General features: G+C 46.1%; 2 protein-coding genes across 2 annotated transcripts; both read right to left on the bottom strand.

Moving 5' to 3' along the window:
• Nucleotides 1-1,130: 1,130 nt before the first annotated feature.
• LOC134009073 (CMRF35-like molecule 1) lies at nucleotides 1,131-3,971 on the bottom strand. The gene is made up of 6 exons (XM_062448759.1): nucleotides 3,879-3,971; nucleotides 3,439-3,762; nucleotides 2,838-3,002; nucleotides 2,454-2,558; nucleotides 2,281-2,324; nucleotides 1,131-1,917 (listed from the first exon to the last, which is right to left on the bottom strand). The coding sequence occupies exons 1-6, from the start codon at nucleotides 3,916-3,918 to the stop codon at nucleotides 1,447-1,449; spliced, it is 1,149 nt and encodes a 382-aa protein (XP_062304743.1). The 5' UTR covers nucleotides 3,919-3,971; the 3' UTR covers nucleotides 1,131-1,446.
• Nucleotides 3,972-4,739: 768 nt separating this feature from the next.
• LOC134009072 (CMRF35-like molecule 1) lies at nucleotides 4,740-9,022 on the bottom strand. The gene is made up of 5 exons (XM_062448758.1): nucleotides 8,889-9,022; nucleotides 8,340-8,678; nucleotides 7,831-8,016; nucleotides 6,566-6,720; nucleotides 4,740-5,360 (listed from the first exon to the last, which is right to left on the bottom strand). Exons 1-5 carry the CDS (start codon nucleotides 8,926-8,928, stop codon nucleotides 4,821-4,823), a joined length of 1,260 nt encoding a protein of 419 aa, XP_062304742.1. The 5' UTR covers nucleotides 8,929-9,022; the 3' UTR covers nucleotides 4,740-4,820.
• Nucleotides 9,023-22,249: the final 13,227 nt, after the last annotated feature.

Genomic DNA, 22,249 nt, shown 5'->3' on the forward strand with positions numbered 1-22,249 from the left:
CAGCATCATGAATACACACACACACACACACACACACACACACACACACATACACACACACACACACACACACATGCTCACACTCACACAAACACCATGCATACACACAGACACAATCAGATACACACTCACTCGCGCTTACACACACGAATACAAACGCACAAAAAGGTGTAACATACACACGATTCCTATTTTATTTGTACAGATGTTTACTGTGTTGTATTTTAGCTAAATAAACTCTTAATGCAATGTGGTATCCCACACGCACCACACACACCACACACACACTCACACGCACCACACACACACTCACACACACCACACACACCACACACACCACACACACCACACACTCACCACACACACTCACACACACCACACACACATGCCACAAAGTGTCTTTCTTACGAGTATGACCTGTCAAAAGAGAACGAGACAAACAGAGGAAATAACCCTTGTATTAACAAGGAAGTAAAAAATATCAGAATGACTCAAAGCGAACACAAGCACACACACCGGTCACACACAAGTTTGGTTTGGAAGAGCTAATTTACTCACAGTAGACACAATATATTCATAGCATGAGTATATACAATCTGCTTCACCCAGCGAGTTAGTGAACCAAAATCTGAATGTCATCAGAATGTCATCAGTCATGGTGAGGGTCTTGGGATGAGGGTCTTGGGATGAGGGTCTTGGGGTGAGGGTCTTGGGATGAGGGTCTTGGGATGAGGGTCTTGGGATGAGGGTCTTGGGATGAGGGTCTTGGGGTGAGGGTCTTGGGATGAGGGTCTTGGGATGAGGGTCTTGGGGTGAGGGTCTTGAGGTGGGGACTTGTTCTCGGTTCCCGGGCTGATGTGGTTCTGGAAGGAGAGCAAGACTGCAAGACTGCAGAGACCCCATTTCTCCTGTGTGTGTGTGTGTGGGGGGGGAGGGTGAGAGAGAGAGAGAGAGAGAGAGAGAGAGAGAGAGAGAGAGAGAGAGAGAGAGAGAGAGAGAGAGAGAGAGAGAGAACCTGTGTGTGTGTGGGAGGGGGGGTGAAAGAGAGAGACAGAGAGAGAGAGACAGAGAACCTGTGTGTGTGGGGGGGGGGGGTGAGAGAGAGAGAGAGAGGAGTCAGTTTCAGAAGTGAGAGGAGAACACTGTGGAGGTCACACATGTAGAGAGCGACTCACAGCTATGATGTCTGGTGGTGCTGTGGTGTGAGGTCGCTGTGTGGATTCTCAGAAACAGAGACAGAGAGAGAGAAAGGGAGGGGCAAAGACAGAGAGAGAGAGGATTGGAGGAAGAGAGAGGGGGTGACAGAGAGAGAGAGAGAGAGAGACAGAGAGAGAGAGAGAGAGAGAGAGAGAGAGAGAGAGAGAGAGAGAGAGAGAGAGAGAGAGAGAGAACCTGTGTGTGTGCCCACATTTGTGAGATTAATAAAAGGATTAGTCTTGTTATATCTTAACATCTTTGGCTGAAATCTACGTTTCTGTACACGGAGTGGCCATCATCTTTGTGTAGGTTGTCAGGGGGATGGTTGTTAGGGGGATGTTTGTCAGGGGGATGGTGTGTGGCCACAGTGTTCTTATGGAAGCGTGCCCCCCGGTATTGTGGTTTTTCAGAATATTTGGTTCGGCTTGTGTTAGCGTACATTGGGCCTGCATGGCTAACATGGCTAGCATGGCTAACATGGTTTGCAGAGCTAGCATGGCTAACTCTGCTTAAGTGGCTTACAGACTTAGCATGGCTAACAGAGTTAGCATGGCTGACAGACTTAGCATGGCTGATAGACTTAGCATGGCTGACAGATTTAGCATGACTGACAGACTTAGCATGGCTGACAGAGTTAGCATGGCTGACAGGGTAAGAAAGACCAGTTGAATTTGAGTCTGTTTGTCTGTCCTCTCTGAAATTCTCATACACACAGTCATCCTGTAGAGACAAAGATATAAATAGAAGATTCAATTAGTTGTCTACTTGTACCACAAGAGGTCACTCTACACCATGAATAAACTGTGAACTCTTGCACTTACATACCAACACACACACACACACACACATACACACAGTCACTAGTGCAATGTAGATGCACTAACACATACTCTCTACACATACAACTCCCTTATTCAATTGCATACACAATACCACACTCCAACACACACATATACACTAACTCATAGCACACACACACACACACACACACACACACACACACACACCCACAAACACCTTACACGCACACACACACACACACCTTACACACACAAACACCTTACACACACACACCTCTCTTACCTCTTTTAAAAGAGAAGAGCCAAGGCCTGTGGAGGGATGCATTACTGAAAAACAAAGGAACACTTATGTGTCTGTGTGTGTGTGCAGTTGTGTCTGCAGTTGTGTGCGTGTGTGGTTGTGAGTGTCTGTGTGTGTGAGTGTGTGTGTGTGGTTGTGTGAGTGAGTGTGTTTACCTGGTGCTCTATTTCTTCTCCACTTGCGGAACACCACGAAAAGGGCCAATCCTAAAACTGCAACCGTGAGAACTACCCCGACTGTAGCATAGACTAGCACAGACCCTAGTCAGGGGGAGAGGGAGAGAAGGAGGGAAAGAAGGAGGGAGAGAGAGAGAGAAAGAGCGTAAGTCAGATAAACAGACAATAGGAAATATATACAGAACAGCTGAAGACACAATTGGAGCTTGATGAACCATATCAACAAAGGAATATTACAGTAAATAACCCAATGAACCAAAGAATACAAAGTCACTTCCTTTCTGGGCCCCGTTTCACTTCTTGTTCTCAGACTGACGTCTCTAAAAACACATAACAAAATGGCCGCCTGCATTTGGACCTAACCTGCTGATGGCACTGTGCTGGGGTGGGGCCCAAACCCAGGGGAGGTTCTGGAAGAGACGTCATAGGAGAAGGTGGAGACAGAGCTGGAGAACGTTGAGCTGGTGTAGGATGCTGTCGTCGTGGGCAGAGGTGTTGTAGTGGTCATAGGGGGTGTAGTTTTGGGAGCTGCGCGTGTGAGGAAAGGAGAAATGAAACCTTAAGTCATTAGTATTTACAGCTACAAACTGAGGAACTGCTCCACTGTAAAGAACAGTTTGAACTGAGGTGACTGTCTTGGTTCAACACCCATTGTGTCAAATAATCTTTTTCTTATCTGTGTCACTAACATCTGTGGAACACCGATGCAGTGTGATTAACAAGACATACTTTTTTGGTCATTCAATATAAACATTGCAAGTTTAGAAAGAGTGATTGTTTGGACAGCGTACAAACAAACAACATCCTTTTGTTTGTTTTTCTACTAGTACTACTACTACTACTACTACTAATAATAATAATAATAATAATAATGCTATCCTATGATCATAAGAATAATCATAGAATCATCTTGGTATTTTGACTGCATCTGAAAGTCTCATTAAATCAGTATTTTATAACTCACCATCCAGAACCTGAAGCTGTATATTAATGTAAGAATCATATCCCGTTCTCTGCACTCCACACCAGTACCTCCCTGAGTCTGCCTTCTGCAGCTCAGAGAAGATCACAGTGAGGTCTCCAGATCCTGAGTCCTGAAGAGAGATTCTACCCTCCTTTGCTGTTCCACCTGCTGTAACCGTTACTATGATGTCTTGGTCGTCTGTGCATGGATCCCTGCAGAGGTACTTGTTGTTGCTCCAGGCGTTACCGTGGGAACATGTGAAGGAGACATTGCTGCCCTCTGACCCCTTAACTGTGATCATCTCTGCCTCCAGAAAACACACTGCTGCTGGAACAGGAAGGAATGGAATTAGACAGGGTGTCTCGATGGACAGACATGTACAGACAGACAAACATGTTGGCTGGCAGACAGACAGGCCTGACCAGGCAGACAGGACTCACCAGAGAGCAGACAGCAAGACACAACCAAGTGGGTTTTCATCCTGACTAGTTAGTTACTCCAACCCACTAGTTAGTTAGTAGTTGCTATAGTTTGTCCAGCTGATGTTCTGAGTTTCTATAAGTGATCATAACTTTTTCGCACTACTCTCTTCATTTATGACACCTCCCTCCCTCTCTCTCTGGTTCTCTCTCTCTCTCACTCTCACTCTCGTCCTCTCTCTCTTCCTCCAATCCTCCCTCTCTCTCCCTGGTTTTCTCTTCCTCCTTTCTCTCTCTCTCTCTCTCTCTCTCTCTCTCTCTCTCTCTCTCTCTCTCTCTCTCTCTCTGTCTCTCTCTCTCTCTCTCTCTCTCTGTCACCCCCTCTCTCTTCCTCCAATCCTCCCTCTCTCTCCCTGGTTTTCTCTTCCTCCTTTCTCTCTCTCTCTCTCTCTCTGTCTCTCTCTCTCTCTCTCTGTCACCCCCTCTCTCTTCCTCCAATCCTCTCTCTCTCTGTCTTTGCCCCTCCCTTTCTCTCTCTCTGTCTCTGTTTCTGAGAATCCACACAGCGACCTCACACCACAGCACCACCAGACATCATAGCTGTGAGTCGCTCTCTACATGTGTGACCTCCACAGTGTTCTCCTCTCACTTCTCAAACTGACTCTTAGCAACAAACACACACATTTAAATTTAGTCACACACATTTATTTATTAACACCCAACCATAAATACAGACCATGTCGATAAGAGTTTACCTTGAATAATGTTTTATTTGCTTGTCTACAACGTGACACTTTTCAAATGTGAGGTTGTTTATGTGAAGTGACCTCTGCAGCAGGTTCTTCAGCTGCAGAGGTCACTTCACATAAACAAGAGTCCAGGACCTGGTCAGACCAACTGCACTTCAAACTGTTCTGTGGTGTTGTAACGTTGTGAGAGAGTCTCTGGTGTGTCTCAGTCACCCTACCCCGAGGAGGGCTGCAGGTCTTCACGTAACTGGGCCATGGAGTAGACGAGATCTTCCTCTGGAGAATCTTGGCTCTGGTCAGGAGTGGAGAATCTTGCAGGTTCTGCAGCATCTTCGGGTCGCTGGGCCATAGAATACACCAGATCTTCTGGAGTTCCGTTTGCTGAGGTCACAGTGGGAGGGGCTGGGAGGATTCTAGAATCTCTGTGTGTCACAGTGGAGTAGATGACAGTGGCAGAACCATCCGGGGAGATACCCACAGTGGAGCAGTTGGGATTGATAGCGTCTTTGGGGAAGATCACAGTAGAGTAGCTTGATTCTTTAGCGAAGCTAACGTTTTCATACAAGTCATTGAGGATGCTAGCAGAGCAGCTAGCAGAGCAGTTAGCAGAGCAGCTAGCAGAGCAGCTAGCAGAGCAGCTAGCAGGCCTCGCTGAGGGAGAGGCGACACTAGAGGCACCAGCAGGGAGAGAGTCTGTCTGTCTGTCCTGCTCTCTGATCTCATCGTACACACAGTCACCCTGGAGACAGTCACCCTGGAGACAACAATAATAGTGTTTAGAAGGTATTTATCTGGTGTAATTGTTTTTGTTATACATAATTATGACAGCATTATTATGATTCTTCTTCTTATGATTATACATCTTATTATTACTATGATCAACATGATAACAGATCCATCCCAGCTGAGACGTGTTGTAGCAGGTCTGACCACTAGAGGGAGCTTCACCCCCAAACTTTCATCCCAGACGAACCCTGTCTAGTCTACGACCCAGAACCACCCCCTCCAATGTACCCTGGACAGCTGATCTGACTGTTAGCTGTGAACCACCCCCTCCAATGTACCCTGGACAGCTGATCTGACTGCTAGCTGTGAACCACCCTCTCCAATGTACCCTGGACAGCTGATCTGACTGCTAGCTGTGAACCACCCCCTCCAATGTACCCTGGACAGCTGATCTGACTGCTAGCTGTGAACCACCCCCTCCAATGTACCCTGGACAGCTGATCTGACTGCTAGCTGTGAACCACCCCCTCCAATGTACCCTGGACAGCTGATCTGACTGCTAGCTGTGAACCACCCCCTCCAATGTACCCTGGACAGCTGATCTGACTGCTAGCTGTGAACCACCCCCTCCAATGTACCCTGGACAGCTGATCTGACTGCTAGCTGTGAACCACCCCCTCCAATGTACCCTGGACAGCTGATCTGACTGCTAGCTGTGAACCACCCCCTCCAATGTACCCTGGACAGCTGATCTGACTGCTAGCTGTGAACCACCCCCTCCAATGTACCCTGGACAGCTGATCTGACTGCTAGCTGTGAACCACCCCCTCCAATGTACCCTGGACAGCTGATCTGACTGCTAGCTGTGAACCACCCTCTCCAATGTACCCTGGACAGCTGATCTGACTGCTAGCTGTGAACCACCCCCTCCAATGTACCCTGGACAGCTGACCTTACTGCTAGCCGTGAACCACCCCCTCCAATGTACCCTGGACAGCTGATCTGACTGCTAGCTGTGAGCAAGATGGCCGACGTCTCACCTCACACTTCCATAAGCACCATCTTGCTTACACTCATCCTGCTCAGCTAGATCTGTGCTACATCCAGTGCTTTGCTGTGGGGGTGAGGACAGCTGAGAGGCTGTACAGTGTGAAGGTGTGTATTTACATGTGCACTGTGTGTGTGTGTTGATGTGTAGAGCTAGGTCCTAGTGCAGGGTTGGAACCCTCTCACCTGTCCTGCAGCATGGTTGTCAAGGGCCAGGCAGTAGGAGAGCTCTGGTGACTTCCTGTTTCCTGCTCTCCACTTCCTGTAGAACACCAGCAGGGCCAGGGCCAACACAGTCATCGTGACGACCAGGCCCACAACGGCATACACCACCAACATACCTTACGAGAGAGAGAGAGAGAGAGAGAGAGAGAGAGAGAGAGAGACAGAGAGAGAGAGAGAGAGAGAGAGAGAGAGAGAGAGAGAGAGAGAGAGAGAGAGAGAGAGAGAGAGAGAGAGAGAGAGAGAGAGAGAGTTTGAGAAAGAACAGGAAATAGCAGTGTTTCAGTGTCAGATGTTGAAAGTAACCAAAACTAAAAATGCTCAGTGTTTCATCACTATGACATCACTTCCTGTGGTGAACATTATTCTTATTGTTGAAACCAGAAAGCTGTCAAAATATGAACTTTTTCACTCCACCTCCATAAACCGAGGTACTACTGTGTATGAATCCACCTCTATAAGCCTATTCATAAGTTATGTTATCATGATATGGCAACGTTACAATTTACAATAAATTAATTGTATCGATTGTAAATTTAAATACGTTTTATAAAGGGATTATTACTATTACTACCTTGCGGTTAGTGTTTCAATATGCATTGGATAGGCCTATTTTATATAGATATTTGCGCTTCATTTCATTTGTAAATGTATATTGTTGCTTTAACCCTTGTGTTATCTTCGGGTCATTCTGACCCATCAGTCGTTGTGACCCACCGTCGTATTGCGACAACTTTACCGCATACAAAAACAAAGTAAAACATTTTCTTTTAACCGTTGGGCTGTCTCAGACCCCCCACATTGCGAAGGTTAAAATAAAATTATTTTTATTTGTTTTTGTATTGGGTAAAATTGGGTAAACACAACGATGGTTCATTATGAACCTTTGGGTCATGTGACCCGAAGGCAGCACAAGGGTTAAGAAAGTTTGGTCTTGGTGCGGTGCCGACTGGAGAGTTTATTTCTAGTCGGATTCATACGACGCAGTGTCATCGCAGGCAGTTAGTGTTTCGTTTCCATTCCTAACTGGAGTTATACGGTTATTTGTAACGTCTTTGTATTCCATGTGTATAATAAAGAATATCGTTGAACACCTTTTTACGACGGTGGTCTGTGGAGGTATAAAGTAGCAGGGTGAGCTAGCCACTGCTCAAGCTAGCTAACCAGCTAACCTAATCACTCTTTAACCAACTCAATGGAGAGGCAAACACAGTATAGCAGATTTTTACCCCATTCAGATGATGTATTAGCCTCAGTGGTCAGAGACGTGGTAGGGAGGTTAGGAGATGTTGCAGGGAGGTTAGAGGACGTTGTAGGAAGGTTAGATGATGTTGTAGGAAGGTTAGATGACGGTGTAGGAAGGTTAGATGACGGTGTTACAGGTCTGGGCTTCACAGTGGAGGGTCTAGGTGTAGCTGTGTGATGGAGAGAAGGGTGGGAGAGGTCAAAAAGTGACTTTTGGACATATTTCTTTCCTTTGTTTTTCACAATCGATGCAATACATATTTTAATAAAGATAATTTAAATGGTTATACTTTATGTTCCAATGCCAATAAAGCACTATGGACACAATCACCACATTAACAATAAAAATATGATTTCAGAAACGTATCAGAGAACAATATATAGATGTTGTCTGACTTCCTCTGTTACAGGAAGTGAGCAGGGCTGAAATAATGACACATTCAATGTCTCAACACTGAGGTGTACATGAGTGAGGAGGTGGAGGTGAACTCACCCTTCCTCACTGTCAGATTCACCTCCTGGAGTACATCTGGTCCGGTTCTACTCACTCCACACTGGTACCTCCCTGAGTCTGAGTTCTGCAGTCGAGAGATGGTCACAGTGAAGGTACCATCTCTACGGTCATCGATCTCATATCTTCCTTTCTGTGCATAGTTCTTCCCCCCCTCAGTTTGCACTAGAATGTCACTGTTGAAGAAACATTCACCCTTACAGAAGTACTTATCATTATCTGTGATGGACAGCCGTGCATTGTCCATAGTGCACCTGATCACAACCTCTCCTCCTTCCTCCCCAGACGCCTGGATCCCTGCTGACACCTCCACACACACAGCTGTCAATCACACACACACACACACACACACACACACACACACACACACACACACACACACACACACACACACACACACACACACACACACAGCTGTCATCACACTCAGTACAGAAAACCTGCATCAAGACAAGATATTGACTACACAGACAGACAGGACTCACCAGACAGTCAGACAGACAGACAGACAGACAGGCAGACAGGACTCACCACAGAGCAGACAGCAGGACACAACCAGGTGGGTTTTCATACTGACTAGTTAGTTACTCCAACCCACTAGTCAGTAGTTGCTAGTTACTGTCATCTAAACCCTCTCAACAACAAGCAGTCTGTCCAGCTGGAGTTCTCAGTTCAGTTTCTAAGTGATTGAAACTTCCTCTTAAGCTCTGGTTTCTCAAGACCCTCTCTTCCTTTAAGACACCTCCCTCTCCCTCCCTCCCTCTCTCCCTTCCTCCCTCCCTCTCTTTCTCTGTCTCTGTTTCTGTCTCTGTGGTTTTACAGTAACATTGTTGAGGCAACAAGTGACATCATCAACTGCCTTCCTCCTCATTGGCCATGTTATCTGTCAGTCAGTCTGAGGACGATGATGATGTTGACATCAGTAAAGTGTACAGCAGAGATACTAGATAGAAACTTCCCTAACGGTGAACCAGAAGACAACATCTGGCTGTGTGTGGTTAGCTGAGTGTGAGAACTGCAGGATAAACTCTTTTTACTACTGACAAACAAACACACGTCTGATCAACAGTCTACCAAGCATAGGTTTAAAAAAAAAACTTTAATCCAACTTACAAATAGTTAAATATTTCAATTTACATAGAACCCAGAAGAAGCCAGTTGTGCAGCACTTATGTTTTACTGAGTTTTGTCACTGTTCATCTGTGTGGTGTGTATACGTGTGTGTGCCTGCCTGTGTGTGTGTGTGGGGGGGGTTTGTGTGATGTGTGTATCTGTGTGTGTGTGTATGTATGTGGTGTGTGTGTAGTGTGTGTGTGTAGTGTGTGTGTGTATGTATGTGGTGTGTGTGTGGTGTGCAGTGTGTGTGTACGGGGGTCAGATGGCTGAGCGGTTAGGGAATTGGGATAATAATCCGAAGGTTGCTGGTTCGATTCCTGGCCCTTCAAATGACGTTGTGTCCTTGGGCAAGGCACTTCACCCTACTTGCCTCGGGGGAATGTCCCTGTACTTACTGTAAGTCGCTCTGGATAAGAGCATCTGCTAAATGACTAAAAATGTAAATGTAAAATGTGATGTGTGTATGTGGCATGATGCAGCAGGAGGGTTAACTTCCCCTTCCTGACACAGAGACACACCCTGTAATGACAGCTGCAGGTTTTATTTACATGCCTGGTGAAAAAGTGCAGCAGATATTTGATAACATGTTTCTTGATATTCTCACCAGACTGTGAGTGCCCCTCCAGTACACTGAGACTCCAACATAATCTGCTGAGGCACTTTTTGACTTCATCAACATGTAAGCACACAGTCTAGTGTTAGTGTTGGTGTAAGAATCACAATAGTGAAGTTAGTTTAAATCAAGCATCCACACACATACACACACACACACACACACACACACACACACACACACATATGCACACACGCACATGTAAATGCAGTCACACACACGTATGCACACACTTTTACACAAACACACACAAGCACACAAGAGAACAGCCCTTCTTGCTGTCTCTAGTACCTAATGTTCTCACAACAGAGAAGTGAACATTGTCATTTCCAGTGTGTGTGTGTGTATCTCATTATCAGTTTATGTGTTTGTGTGATCATTTGTGTCTTTTCATATCAGTGTGTGTGTGTGTTTGTGTGTGTCTTGTACAGCAGTGTGTGCATCTGTACATGTGTGTGGGAGCGTTTGACTAAGTCTATACTTGTGTGTGTGTGTGTGTGTGTGTAAAAGAACATTGTGTTTACTGATGTTTACTCCATAAATATAATAAGACACACAGACACACACGTCTCGCTGGGTGATGGAAATGATTTGTCCGGGCAGCACCTCTGTGATTAGCATAATAACCATCTCCTATAGAACCTCACATCTCCCTACCTCCCTTCATCCCTCCATCCTACTCTCTCTCTTCCTCTCTTGCATTTTTCTCCTCTTGCTCTCATTCTCTCTCCATCATTCTTCTTCTCTCCTCTCTCTTTCTCTCTTTGTCTCTTTCTCTCTCTTTCTCTCTCTTTCTCTCTCCATCTCTATTCTATTGGATTTCCCGTTGTAATAAAATGATCTTATTCCCTCTCTCTTCTGCTATCTCTATTTCACTTACTCTTATTCTCCCCTCCATCCCTCCCTCCTGTGCCTGGTGAGTTAGTTTGTGGGTGATGTGTCGAGGCGTAGGCTGATATTAGAGTCAGGGGAGGTATTAGATGGGTCTGACACATACAGTACACACACACACCCACACATCCATAAACAAATACACACACATCCATAAACACACACACACACACATCCACACATCCATAAACACACACATCCATAAACACACACACATCCATAAACACATCCACACATCCATAAACACACACACACATCCATAAACACACACACACATCCATAAACACATCCATAAACACACACACACACATCCATAAACACACACACACACACATCCATAAACACACACACACATCCATAAACACACACACATCCATAAACACACACACACATCCATAAACACACACACACACACACACATCCATAAACACACACACACATCCATAAACACACACACACACATCCATAAACACACACACACATCCATAAACACACACACACACATACACACACACACATCCATAAACACACACACACATCCATAAACACACACATCCATAAACACACACACACACATCCACAAACACACACACACATCCATAAACACACACACACATCCATAAACACACACACACACATCCATACACACACACACATCCATATACACACACACACACACAGAAGCACGCCTGGGTAACTGCAGAGAGCGATGGCTACCTTCACGCCACTCTCTTTCTTCAAAGGAGAAGGAAACCTGCCTTCATCCAAACCTGCCTTCATCCAAACCTGCCTTCATCCAAACCTACCCTCATCCAAACCTACCCTCATCCAAACCTAACTTCATCCAAAACGATATACCCTCATCCAAACCTACCCTCATTCAAACCTAGCTTCATCCAAACCTACCCTCATCCAAACCTCCATTCATTCCTCCATTCATACAGGTAGCCTATCGTTTCCTTCATATATAAAAAAAAACAGCACTCACACATACACTTTCAATTGAGACAAGTGAAGTGTCTCCCCCTGCTGGTCATTTTGATAAGTACAAACACATGCAGACAGGAGAGAGAGAGAGAGAGAGAGAGAAAGGATGAGTGAGAGAGGATGAGTGAGAGAGAGAGAGAGAGAGAGAGAGAGAGAGAGAGAGAGAGAGAGAGAGCAGTGATTGTATTGTGAGTGGCTGTAAGCGATAAGGAGACATAAAGCTGCAGAGAAAGACAAAAAAAGTAAGAGAATCTTAATCTTCTAATGGTCCATAGATAGGAACCACTGGCCAATCAGAAAACAGCACAGTGACTAGTACCCTTGCTCAAGACCTTCAGGGTCACTAGCTGAGTGTGTGTGTGTCTGTGGTGTGTGTGTGGTGTGTGTGCGAGCATTTGTGAGGTGAGTGGTGTATGTGTGGTACCTGTGCGCATGTTTGTAAGGTGTGTATGTGTGTGTGTGTGTCCTGCTGCCGTCTCTAAGCCTGTGGACAGATGAGTGAGACAGCTCAGGTTCAGAGGCCGCAGGGAGATTGAATTGCATTTTTCATAAAGACCTGCAGCAACGAGAGAAGTGGAATGTGTGTGTGTGTGTGGTTGTGTGTGTTTGTGGTATTGTGTGATATTGTGTGGGTGTGTGTTTGTGATATTATGCTCTCTCTCTGTCTCTCTGTCTCTCTCCCTCTCTCTCTCTCTCTCTCTCTCTCTCTCTCTCTTTCTCTCTCCCTCTCTCTCTCACTCTCTCTCGCTCTCTCTCTACCTCATCTGACGGTCACAAGTTAACTTAGATCATCGCTCTCTCTGCTCTTTCGCTTTGTTAGTATTCAAAGCTTCGCGCATCTAATCTCCAGAGATCGCGGAGACGCCAAGCATCCCTGTGACGTCAGCTGAGAAGCGGGAGAAAAACAGCACTTCTTTCCTTGTTGAGCACGGGCGCAGTCAGAGCTTCGGTCACTGCTCTTTTCGACACCTGATACCGCCCGGCGCATGCCACCGTGTCTCGCTTTCTGCGGTCACGACAAAACAACACGGGTTCAAACGAAAACAAGGTTTTGGGGGCTGGGACCCGGACACTCTGCTCTCTCAATTCCACCTGAGAGGAATATGGAAATAATGCAGTAATTATTATTTTTGTTTGTTTTGTCCTATTTTTGCATTTCTCTCCGTCTCAGCTGGGATGAAGCGTGCTGTCCCGCGGATTGTACCTGCGCCCGTGCGGGCCGGTAGGAGATGAGTGGCGGCGAGGGGATACCGGGGGACGAGAGAGGAGCTCTACACGCTCACGGTAAAGCGCTTTCCAGTACGTCCCGGGGGGAACGGTAGGCTCCGGTCAGAGATCCTCTCTCTGTGTCTGTATTTCTCTCATAATGCTTTTGTCGACTTTACGTGCTTTTTTAAGACCCAAAAGTGTTATTTTTTAACTCTTTGCCCTGGTCTGGATTCATTGCATTGATACGCACGCGCCTCTGTACAAGATTGAACTTTACGCATCGCGTTTATTTGACCAGTTTGTATATTTAAAATATTAACGTTCATTGGTGAACATGCCTAATGAAAGTAAGAACAGAAAACGATGTGTTTGCGTCATCACCTATTACATCGAATGCGTAAAATGCACTTGCAACTAGAAACCTCGGCTTTCAAGCCTTCAACGGTTGTGCTCGTGCCAGTCGTAAAACCTTCTGTTCTTCCTCTGTAGCTACTTTCGGCTGCTATCCCGCTTTCAGACATTATGTAAGTTTGTGTCCGTGTCCATATGCGTGTGTCAGTGTGTGTAGATGTGTGTGTGTGTGTGTGTCCGGGTGTGTGTGTGTCCGTGTGTATGTGCTGGGTTCCTAGTCAGATACTCTCGCGCCCTGAGAACCCTGCTTCACAGAAACTAATTGAACAACCGGCGTTCATTCCCGCGCACTCACACTACTGTATATAAAATATAATAATGAAAAATGATTAAATAATATAATTAGGCCTACGCCTACACAATTTGAGAGAGAGTATGAGGTATTTAATTTTCTTCTTTTTAGAGACGGTCTAGGAAAATTCGTTGTTCACCCTGTTACCTTGCTTTATGTGTTATCGGGAGTCAAGTGGCTGAGTGGTTAGGGAATTGGGCTAGTAATCAGAAGGTTGCTGGTTCGATTCCCGGTCGTGCAAAATTACGTTGTGTCTTTGGGCAAGGCACTTCACCCTACTTCCCTCGGGGGGAATATCCCTGTACTTACTGTAAGTCGCTCTGGATAAGAGCTAAATGTAAATGTTATCAAGTATATATATTCGTAAAACCACTTTTGTGTGTAATTAACCGTGACAATGGCTCGCGGAAACTCCCGCGGGTCCGCTCCGGTTTCCACACGGCTGGAAGCCTTTCGCTTCTCCAAGTACACGAGCCCGTATTCAGCTCCGGTGACTAATGACTCCGAGGAAACCACCCCGCAACGGGAGATAAGAGAGTTAGTCACGGCTGACGGTGACTGCTATTGATTGATTTGCTATTATCTACGGAATTCTTTACCTTAGAGACAAGGATTATACAAAAACACAGAGAGAAAGAGAGAGAAAGAGAAACAGAGAGAAAGAGAGAGTAAGAGAAACAGAGAGAGTAAGAGAGGGTTAGATTCTAAGAAAGACAGAATGATTTTAGAATTGTAAAATCCTGCTGACCTCATCATAGATGACAACTCATCTTCATCACCTCCTCCTCCTCTTCTTTCCCCTCACTGGGGTCATGGGACACACACACATGTTCATGTTTGCACACATACACACGCACACACACACACGCACACACACACAGACACTCACGCACACACACACACAGACACGCACACACACACAGACACGCACACACACACGTAGGTACTTGTGCTCTTTCTCTATCTGACAACGTATGATTGTCTGCATGTAACGTGAGTTAGTGTGTGCGGGTGTGTGAGAGAGAGAGTTTGTGTGTGTGTGTTTTTGTGTGTGTGTGTGTGAGTGAGTGCGTGTGTGCATGTTTATATATGTACATGTGTGTTTCTGGCAGGTCTGGTCTATAAACACAAGAGGTTTATTTAATCAACATCGACCTGTACTGGTTTAAGGGCATCAGTTGTGACGCATGTCAAGTTGACACACACACACACACACAGACATCACTTGATGCACTCACCCCGCTCAAACATGCAGACACACACTCCCCTCCTCCCCCTACCCACACACACAACCACACACTCAACCCCCCCCCCCCCCACACACACACACGCCACACACACACTCACCCCCCCCACACACACACACACCACACACTCACCGCCCCCCCCCCCACACACACTCACACCACACACAGACACACACAAATACAATGCATCATGGCCATATTGCCTCTGCTTGGTGGTATTTTATCTCAGAGTGAAAATCCCATTAACTTGGTTCACTGGCCAGGCGGTGATGTCATCAAAATGGGACTGCAGTTGAGGGACTCACCCGTGATTGGCTTCAGCAAGTGATGTCATTAATCTGAGACCAAATTTTGTGTGTGTGTGACATAACTGGTATTAAACCTCACAGCTTTTAGCTACAGTTGAAAACTGTTGATCACTCCATCCTTTTACTCCCTACTCCCCTCCACTTCCTCTTCTCTCTCTTCTTTCTCTCCTCCTGGTCTCACTTTAACCATCCTTCTGTCGGTTACCGTGTGTGTGTAGTGTAGTGCATGTGTATCTTTGTGTGTGTGTGTCTCTCTCTCTCTGTGAGGCAGAATGTGAGGATGTACTTGACATGGTAAATGATTGTGCGGCATACTGGTATCTGGCCAACAATAATACATTATACATGAGAGGTAATGTTAGCCTTACAACCAGGGAGAGGGAGGGATACAGGAGAGGTAATGTTAGCCTTACAACCAGGGAGAGGGAGGGATACAGGAGAGGTAATGTTAGCCTTACAACCAGGGAGAGGGAGGGATACAGGAGAGGTAATGTTAGCCTTACAACCAGGGAGAGGGAGGGATACAGGAGAGGTAATGTTAGCCTTACAACCAGGGAGAGAGGGAGGGAGAGATACAGGAGAGGTAATGTTAGCCTTACAACCAGGGAGAGAGGGAGGGAGGGATACAGGAGAGGTAATGTTAGCCTTACAACCAGGGAGAGAGGGAGGGAGAGATACAGGAGAGGTAATGTTAGCCTTACAACCAGGGAGAGGGAGGGATACAGGAGAGGTAATGTTAGCCTTACAACCAGGGAGAGGGAGGGATACAGGAGAGGTAATGTTAGCCTTACAACCAGGGAGAGGGAGGGATACAGGAGAGGTAATGTTAGCCTTACAACCAGGGAGAGGGAGGGATACAGGAGAGGTAATGTTAGCCTTACAACCAGGGAGAGAGGGAGGGAGAGATACAGGAGAGGTAATGTTAGCCTTACAACCAGGGAGAGAGGGAGGGATACAGAGGAGGTAATGTTAGCCTTACAACCAGGGAGAGAGGGAGGGAGAGATACAGGAGAGGTAATGTTAGCCTTACAACCAGGGAGAGAGGGAGGGATACAGAGGAGGTAATGTTAGCCTTACAACCAGGGAGAGAGGGAGGGATACAGAGGAGGTAATGTTAGCCTTACAACCATGGAGAGAGGGAGGGAGAGATACAGGAGAGGTAATGTTAGCCTTACAACCAGGGAGAGGGAGGGATACAGGAGAGGTAATGTTAGCCTTACAACCAGGGAGAGAGGGAGGGAGAGATACATGAGAGGTAATGTTAGCCTTACAACCAGGGAGAGAGGGAGGGAGAGATACAGGAGAGGTAATGTTAGCCTTACAACCAGGGAGAGAGGGAGGGAGGGATACAGGAGAGGTAATGTTAGCCTTACAACCAGGGAGAGAGGGAGGGAGAGATACAGGAGAGGTAATGTTAGCCTTACAACCAGGGAGAGGGAGGGATACAGGAGAGGTAATGTTAGCCTTACAACCAGGGAGAGGGAGGGATACAGGAGAGGTAATGTTAGCCTTACAACCAGGGAGAGGGAGGGATACAGGATAGGTAATGTTAGCCTTACAACCAGGGAGAGAGGGAGGGAGAGATACATGAGAGGTAATGTTAGCCTTACAACCAGGGAGAGAGGGAGGGAGAGATACAGGAGAGGTAATGTTAGCCTTACAACCAGGGAGAGAGGGAGGGATACAGAGGAGGTAATGTTAGCCTTACAACCAGGGAGAGAGGGAGGGAGAGATACAGGAGAGGTAATGTTAGCCTTACAACCAGGGAGAGAGGGAGGGAGAGATACAGGAGAGGTAATGTTAGCCTTACAACCAGGGAGAGAGGGAGGGATACAGAGGAGGTAATGTTAGCCTTACAACCAGGGAGAGAGGGAGGGAGGGATACAGGAGAGGTAATGTTAGCCTTACAACCAGGGAGAGAGGGATACAGGAGAGAGAGATACAGGAGAGAGAGATATATGAATCAAGAAGAGAGAATCAGTAGGTCACATATCAAATATGGATTAATTAATCATTTGATTAATCGGGTGACTATTCAATCCCTCCACTTTCTTAATGTAATAGATCAGTGTTTGTATATGTGTGTCAGAGTGTGTGTGTGTGTGTGCAGACAGGTGTGTGTGGCCTCAGGTCTGCCCTCTCTGGCTCGCCGGCCGCCTACTGTTTTAGTTATGCCACATGTCTGTCGTCATGGCATCTGTTGTGGTGACAACGTCTGTCCAGGACCCTGAATGTCACCCTACACATTACACATGGGGCAGTGCAGAAGCGTGTGCATGGTGAGTGTGTGTGTGCGTGTGTATGTATGGGTGGGTGTGTGACTGTGTGTGAGAGAGAGAGAGAGAGAGACAGAGAGAGAGAGAGAGAGAGAGAGAGAGAGAGAGAGAGAGAGAGAGAGAGAGAGAGAGTTTGAGAAAGAACAGGAAATAGCAGTGTTTCAGTGTCAGATGTTGAAAGTAACCAAAACTGAAAATGCTCAGTGTGTGTGTGTGGAAGAGGAGCAGGAGGAGGAACATGTTCAGGGCTCCAGACTAACTTGTTGCCTTGGTTGCACTGGTGCGCCTAACTTTTTTATTTAGGTGCACCAGCACAAAATTTAGGTGCACCCAAATTTTTCCTTGCGTCGCCACAATTTCAAGGTCACCTTTTTATCACGCTCCATATACATTCATATATATTATGTAAATGATCTTAAACAAGAATAAGGTGTAGGTAAATATAGGCCTATTTTTTATTTGAAGCACAATCATACTGTAGCCTATATATATATATATAAATATTTTAAGTGCTTCACTGAGCTACCAAACTAAAACATTTTAAGCAAAATAAAACATTTCAAAATAGAAAGTGCTACTGTTTAAAAGTGCTTCCCTGAACTGAGACCTAACATTTCATGGCTCAAAGTCTTATAGCAGGTCCCACCTTGCTGTCGCATGCCCTTCAGATGGCCAACACCTGTAATTTGGCCTTCTTGCCCTATGGCCTTGGCTAAATCATCTTGCCACACTCTCCCTAGCATCAAAATCCTAGCTCCATGGGTTAGCTCCATGGCCCAGCTTCGTAACTCAGGGGTCCGCAATTCATTTTTACAAGGGGCCACATGAGAAACCTGAAATGTGTTGGAGGGCCTCATCAATTTGCTCACTATTCATTTTCTCCCATTGTAAAAATTTGATTAGCTGCTACTGGTTATCAGAAGAATAAGGATATTCTGTAAATATTTATATAAATATTTTAGATTTTGGTGTAGGTCAAATAGGAAAGATTATAGAAGTAATAAACAGTATAAACAGCAACAACAGTGTTTCATTTTATTTGTAACCAGTTAATCTTCACAAACACTGAAAAGTTGTTTTGCAGTATGTTAAAGATGTGGAATTGATCAACTTTATACAAAAAGCAATACGTTTTTTTCAGTTCATTTTGTTCTGTGAGAGAAATCCAGTGGGCTTGAACAAGTGCATCGAAATCTGTCTGAATGCGAAGGACAGCTGACAGGTAATGATCAGTTCAACTAGCAAACCATCAGCCCGCACCCACTGAATCAGTCAAGTTCTTATTATGTCCGCGATAGTTTTTTTTCTTCACAGCTTTCACTTTGACCTCAGTAAACAGATACTTAGAAGTCCATGTCTTGTTAAAAGTTAATCAGTGGCAAAGTTTTTCATTTTCGAGGGCTAACCAACAGCTAACTCTCCTGTCGGTGAGGTTGCGCAAGCGCACATATGTAAATCGCCTGATCACTGTAGTCTTTCAGGACTACATATTCACTACCGCTCAACACATTTATTTATTTTAAATTTTTGATTTACCTCACGCGGGCCGGATTGAGACAGCCAGTGGCCGGTTATGGCCCGCGGGCCATACAATGCCCAGGTCTGCTAAACTGACTCTCTGGTGCTCAGGTCGTAATTTCAATCACACAGCACGGAGCTACAGGAATATCTGGACCACAGCCAATCAGAGGCAAAGACCCGCCCCATCTCTGTCTCTGATTGGTTTAGACCACGATATGATCCAACCATGATCGCTTGCCTTCCCACAGTACACCACGCTCGGGGGCGTGTTAGACAAGTTAATACAGAGTTGTAGTTCTCTAAGGTCACTGTTGTAGTCATGGCCAAGCGTGCAGATTTGGGTTCATGTACTCACAATATCGATCAAAATACCACTTTTACACAACATTTATGTAAGTGCAAGATTTTACTAGTGCAAGATTACAGTAGAATACATGTTACGCCACCGGTCACTCAACCAGTCGTTTGTAGGCTGGGCTAGCGAGCTAGCAGTGGCACAGAACAGTCACGTAATGTGACGAGACTAAATTTAAAAGTAGGCTATAAAAACACACTAGGAACAATGACGACATCGGCAACCATGCAACATGCATTATTAGTTTAATGTATTCTTTAAATTCAGGCTCGTCACATTAGTAACTTTGTTCTGAACAGAACTGGGTGTGCAGACACATACGAAAAGTTTCTCCTCCATCTTGAAATTGTCAAACCTAGAAATGTTTACCATGTCGAACAGTTGCTACGTTACAAGAAACAAGAAACCAATCCGATTGGCCAACGCTAGCGTTTTCACGCTCCTCATTTACATAAAGTTGAGAAAATCCAACTTGCAACGCTCCGCTCGCCTTCCCACAATGCCCTACGCGAGCGTCAACGCCTGGTTTCATTGAAAATGAATTGGAAGCCGACGCCCCGCGCCGCCCGCTCCGCTGCAGTGTGAACGCAGCGTTAGGATAACAAACGCTTCGTTTGTGGAGAGACAGCGGATGCGAGGAGGTTAGGTGCACCGGTGCAACCAAATTGGTCGCACTCTAGAGCCCTGAATGTTTGGAGGAGATAGAGGAGGAGGCGTATGAGGAGGTGACTTGGTTCGCATGGACGTTCTTCTCTCCTGGCCATCTCTTTCAGCTCCTTACAGAACCTTCTCTGAAGACACATTCTGTAGTTTGAGGAGGGCTACCTTATAGTGGTTCTCTCCTACCTCTCTCTCTCCTTCCTCTCTGTGTGTGTGTGTGTGTGTCTGGGGTCAGGGAACAAGGACTGGTTAAGGATTTAGGGTTAGGGTCTTGGCATCTCTCCGGGAGAAGGGGAATGGTATGTTCTGGCCCAGCTCACTCTGCATGTGTTCCTGAAGAACACACACACACACAACATACACTTTTATGGCTCTCAGCTGAACAGCGCAGTCTTAATCCTCCTCTTTTGCGCACACACACACACGCACGCACGCACGCACACACACACACACACACACACACACACACACACACACACACACACACACACACACACACACACACACACACACACACACACTGAGAAACACATACACCAGGGGTTCTCTGTTGTTGTGTTAAACCCTCATGGTATGTCCAGTCTACAGGCCAGAGCCATGTGTGTGTGTGTCTGTGTGGTTGTCTGTCTGTATACAATGTGTGTGTTTGTGTGGTTTGTGTGTTCATCGTTTATTGATAAGCAGCTTGTCTAGAGACACGGTAGAGCGAGCCTGGGGGAGGAAGGCCTCTCTCCTGACTCCTGTGAGCCTCCAGCTCCAAGATCCCAGGGTTCCCTGAGTTTTAGTCTCCAAACTCATCTGTTCTTCACGACAGGATGTGGATTGATGGGGCTTCTTTCCTCTGTGCCTGTTTCACACCTTCCTCGAGCAGAAGGCGACTGGCCTCCATCTTGGACCACAGAGGAGGCCAGAGGTCTCAAACCGGTTCTGACCAGCCCAGAACTGGACCAGACTAGAGCAAGCTGGACCAGGGTGAGCTGCTTTGCTAGTATGTTAGTTAGAGGGGAAGACTTTCAGTGTAAGACACTTTGAAGGTTTGGGTTTGACCCTTGTTGTTAGAAATGATTCATTGAACCAGCTCCTCTACAATATCTAACCTGGGTCACAGACTACTGGAACACTCTGCTACTACACTACCCAGACAGCTGCAGCTGTGTGCCTGTGTGCTGTGTGCTGTGTGTGTGTGCTGTGTGTGTGTGTGTGTGTGTGTGCTGTGTGTGTGTGCTGTGTGTGTGCTCCGTTTGTGATGCATAACATCTGCAGAGGGAAAATGATTCCAGATCCCTTGCCCAGTAAATCAGAAGGCAAACACACAAACTCACACACAGTTCATCATAGCTACACCTCTTTCTCCTTCATGGTCATTGGAAGGAGGGATCTCAACAGAATGAGGAGAGAGAGGAGGGAGGGAGAGAGGTATGGAGAGAGGAGGGAGGGAGAGAGAGGTAGGGAGAGAGAGAGGAGGGAGGGAGAGAGAGAGAGGTAGGGAGAGAGAGAGGAGGGAGGGAGAGAGAGTTAGGGAGAGAGAAAGAGGAGGGAGGGAGAGAGGAGGGAGGGAGATAGAGAAAAGGAGAGAGAGAGAGAGGGGAGGGAGAGAGACAGAGGAGTTACGCTCCTGTTTCGCCCGCGTGACAAAAATGCTGCCTCCCCCTCCCTCAGTTACTACGCACTAAATTCTAACAAATATATTTTTTAGACGCTACACATGTTATACATCATTGGAAAGCTACGATTCTTGTGCTTCCATTGAAATAAACCAATTCAAGATCAAGTCGCAATAGCAAGCAAAGTCAACGTCTTTTTCCGGTGAACATTCCTTCAACAATGCCAAAGAAAAAAGTTGTACTCACCCTAAGTGGTTCAAATAGGTCCAGGTGTGCAAATCATGCCATCAAAACTTGATCTGCGTAAGTCCCAAGGGTTCAAAGTATCTAACCATGTAAAGTAATTCGTCCAAATACAATGTTTTACGTTCATGAATAGCCATTATCCTTTGTTTCATTATG

This window comes from Osmerus eperlanus, chromosome 22, assembly GCF_963692335.1.
Source record: "Osmerus eperlanus chromosome 22, fOsmEpe2.1, whole genome shotgun sequence".
NCBI lineage: Eukaryota > Metazoa > Chordata > Actinopteri > Osmeriformes > Osmeridae > Osmerus > Osmerus eperlanus.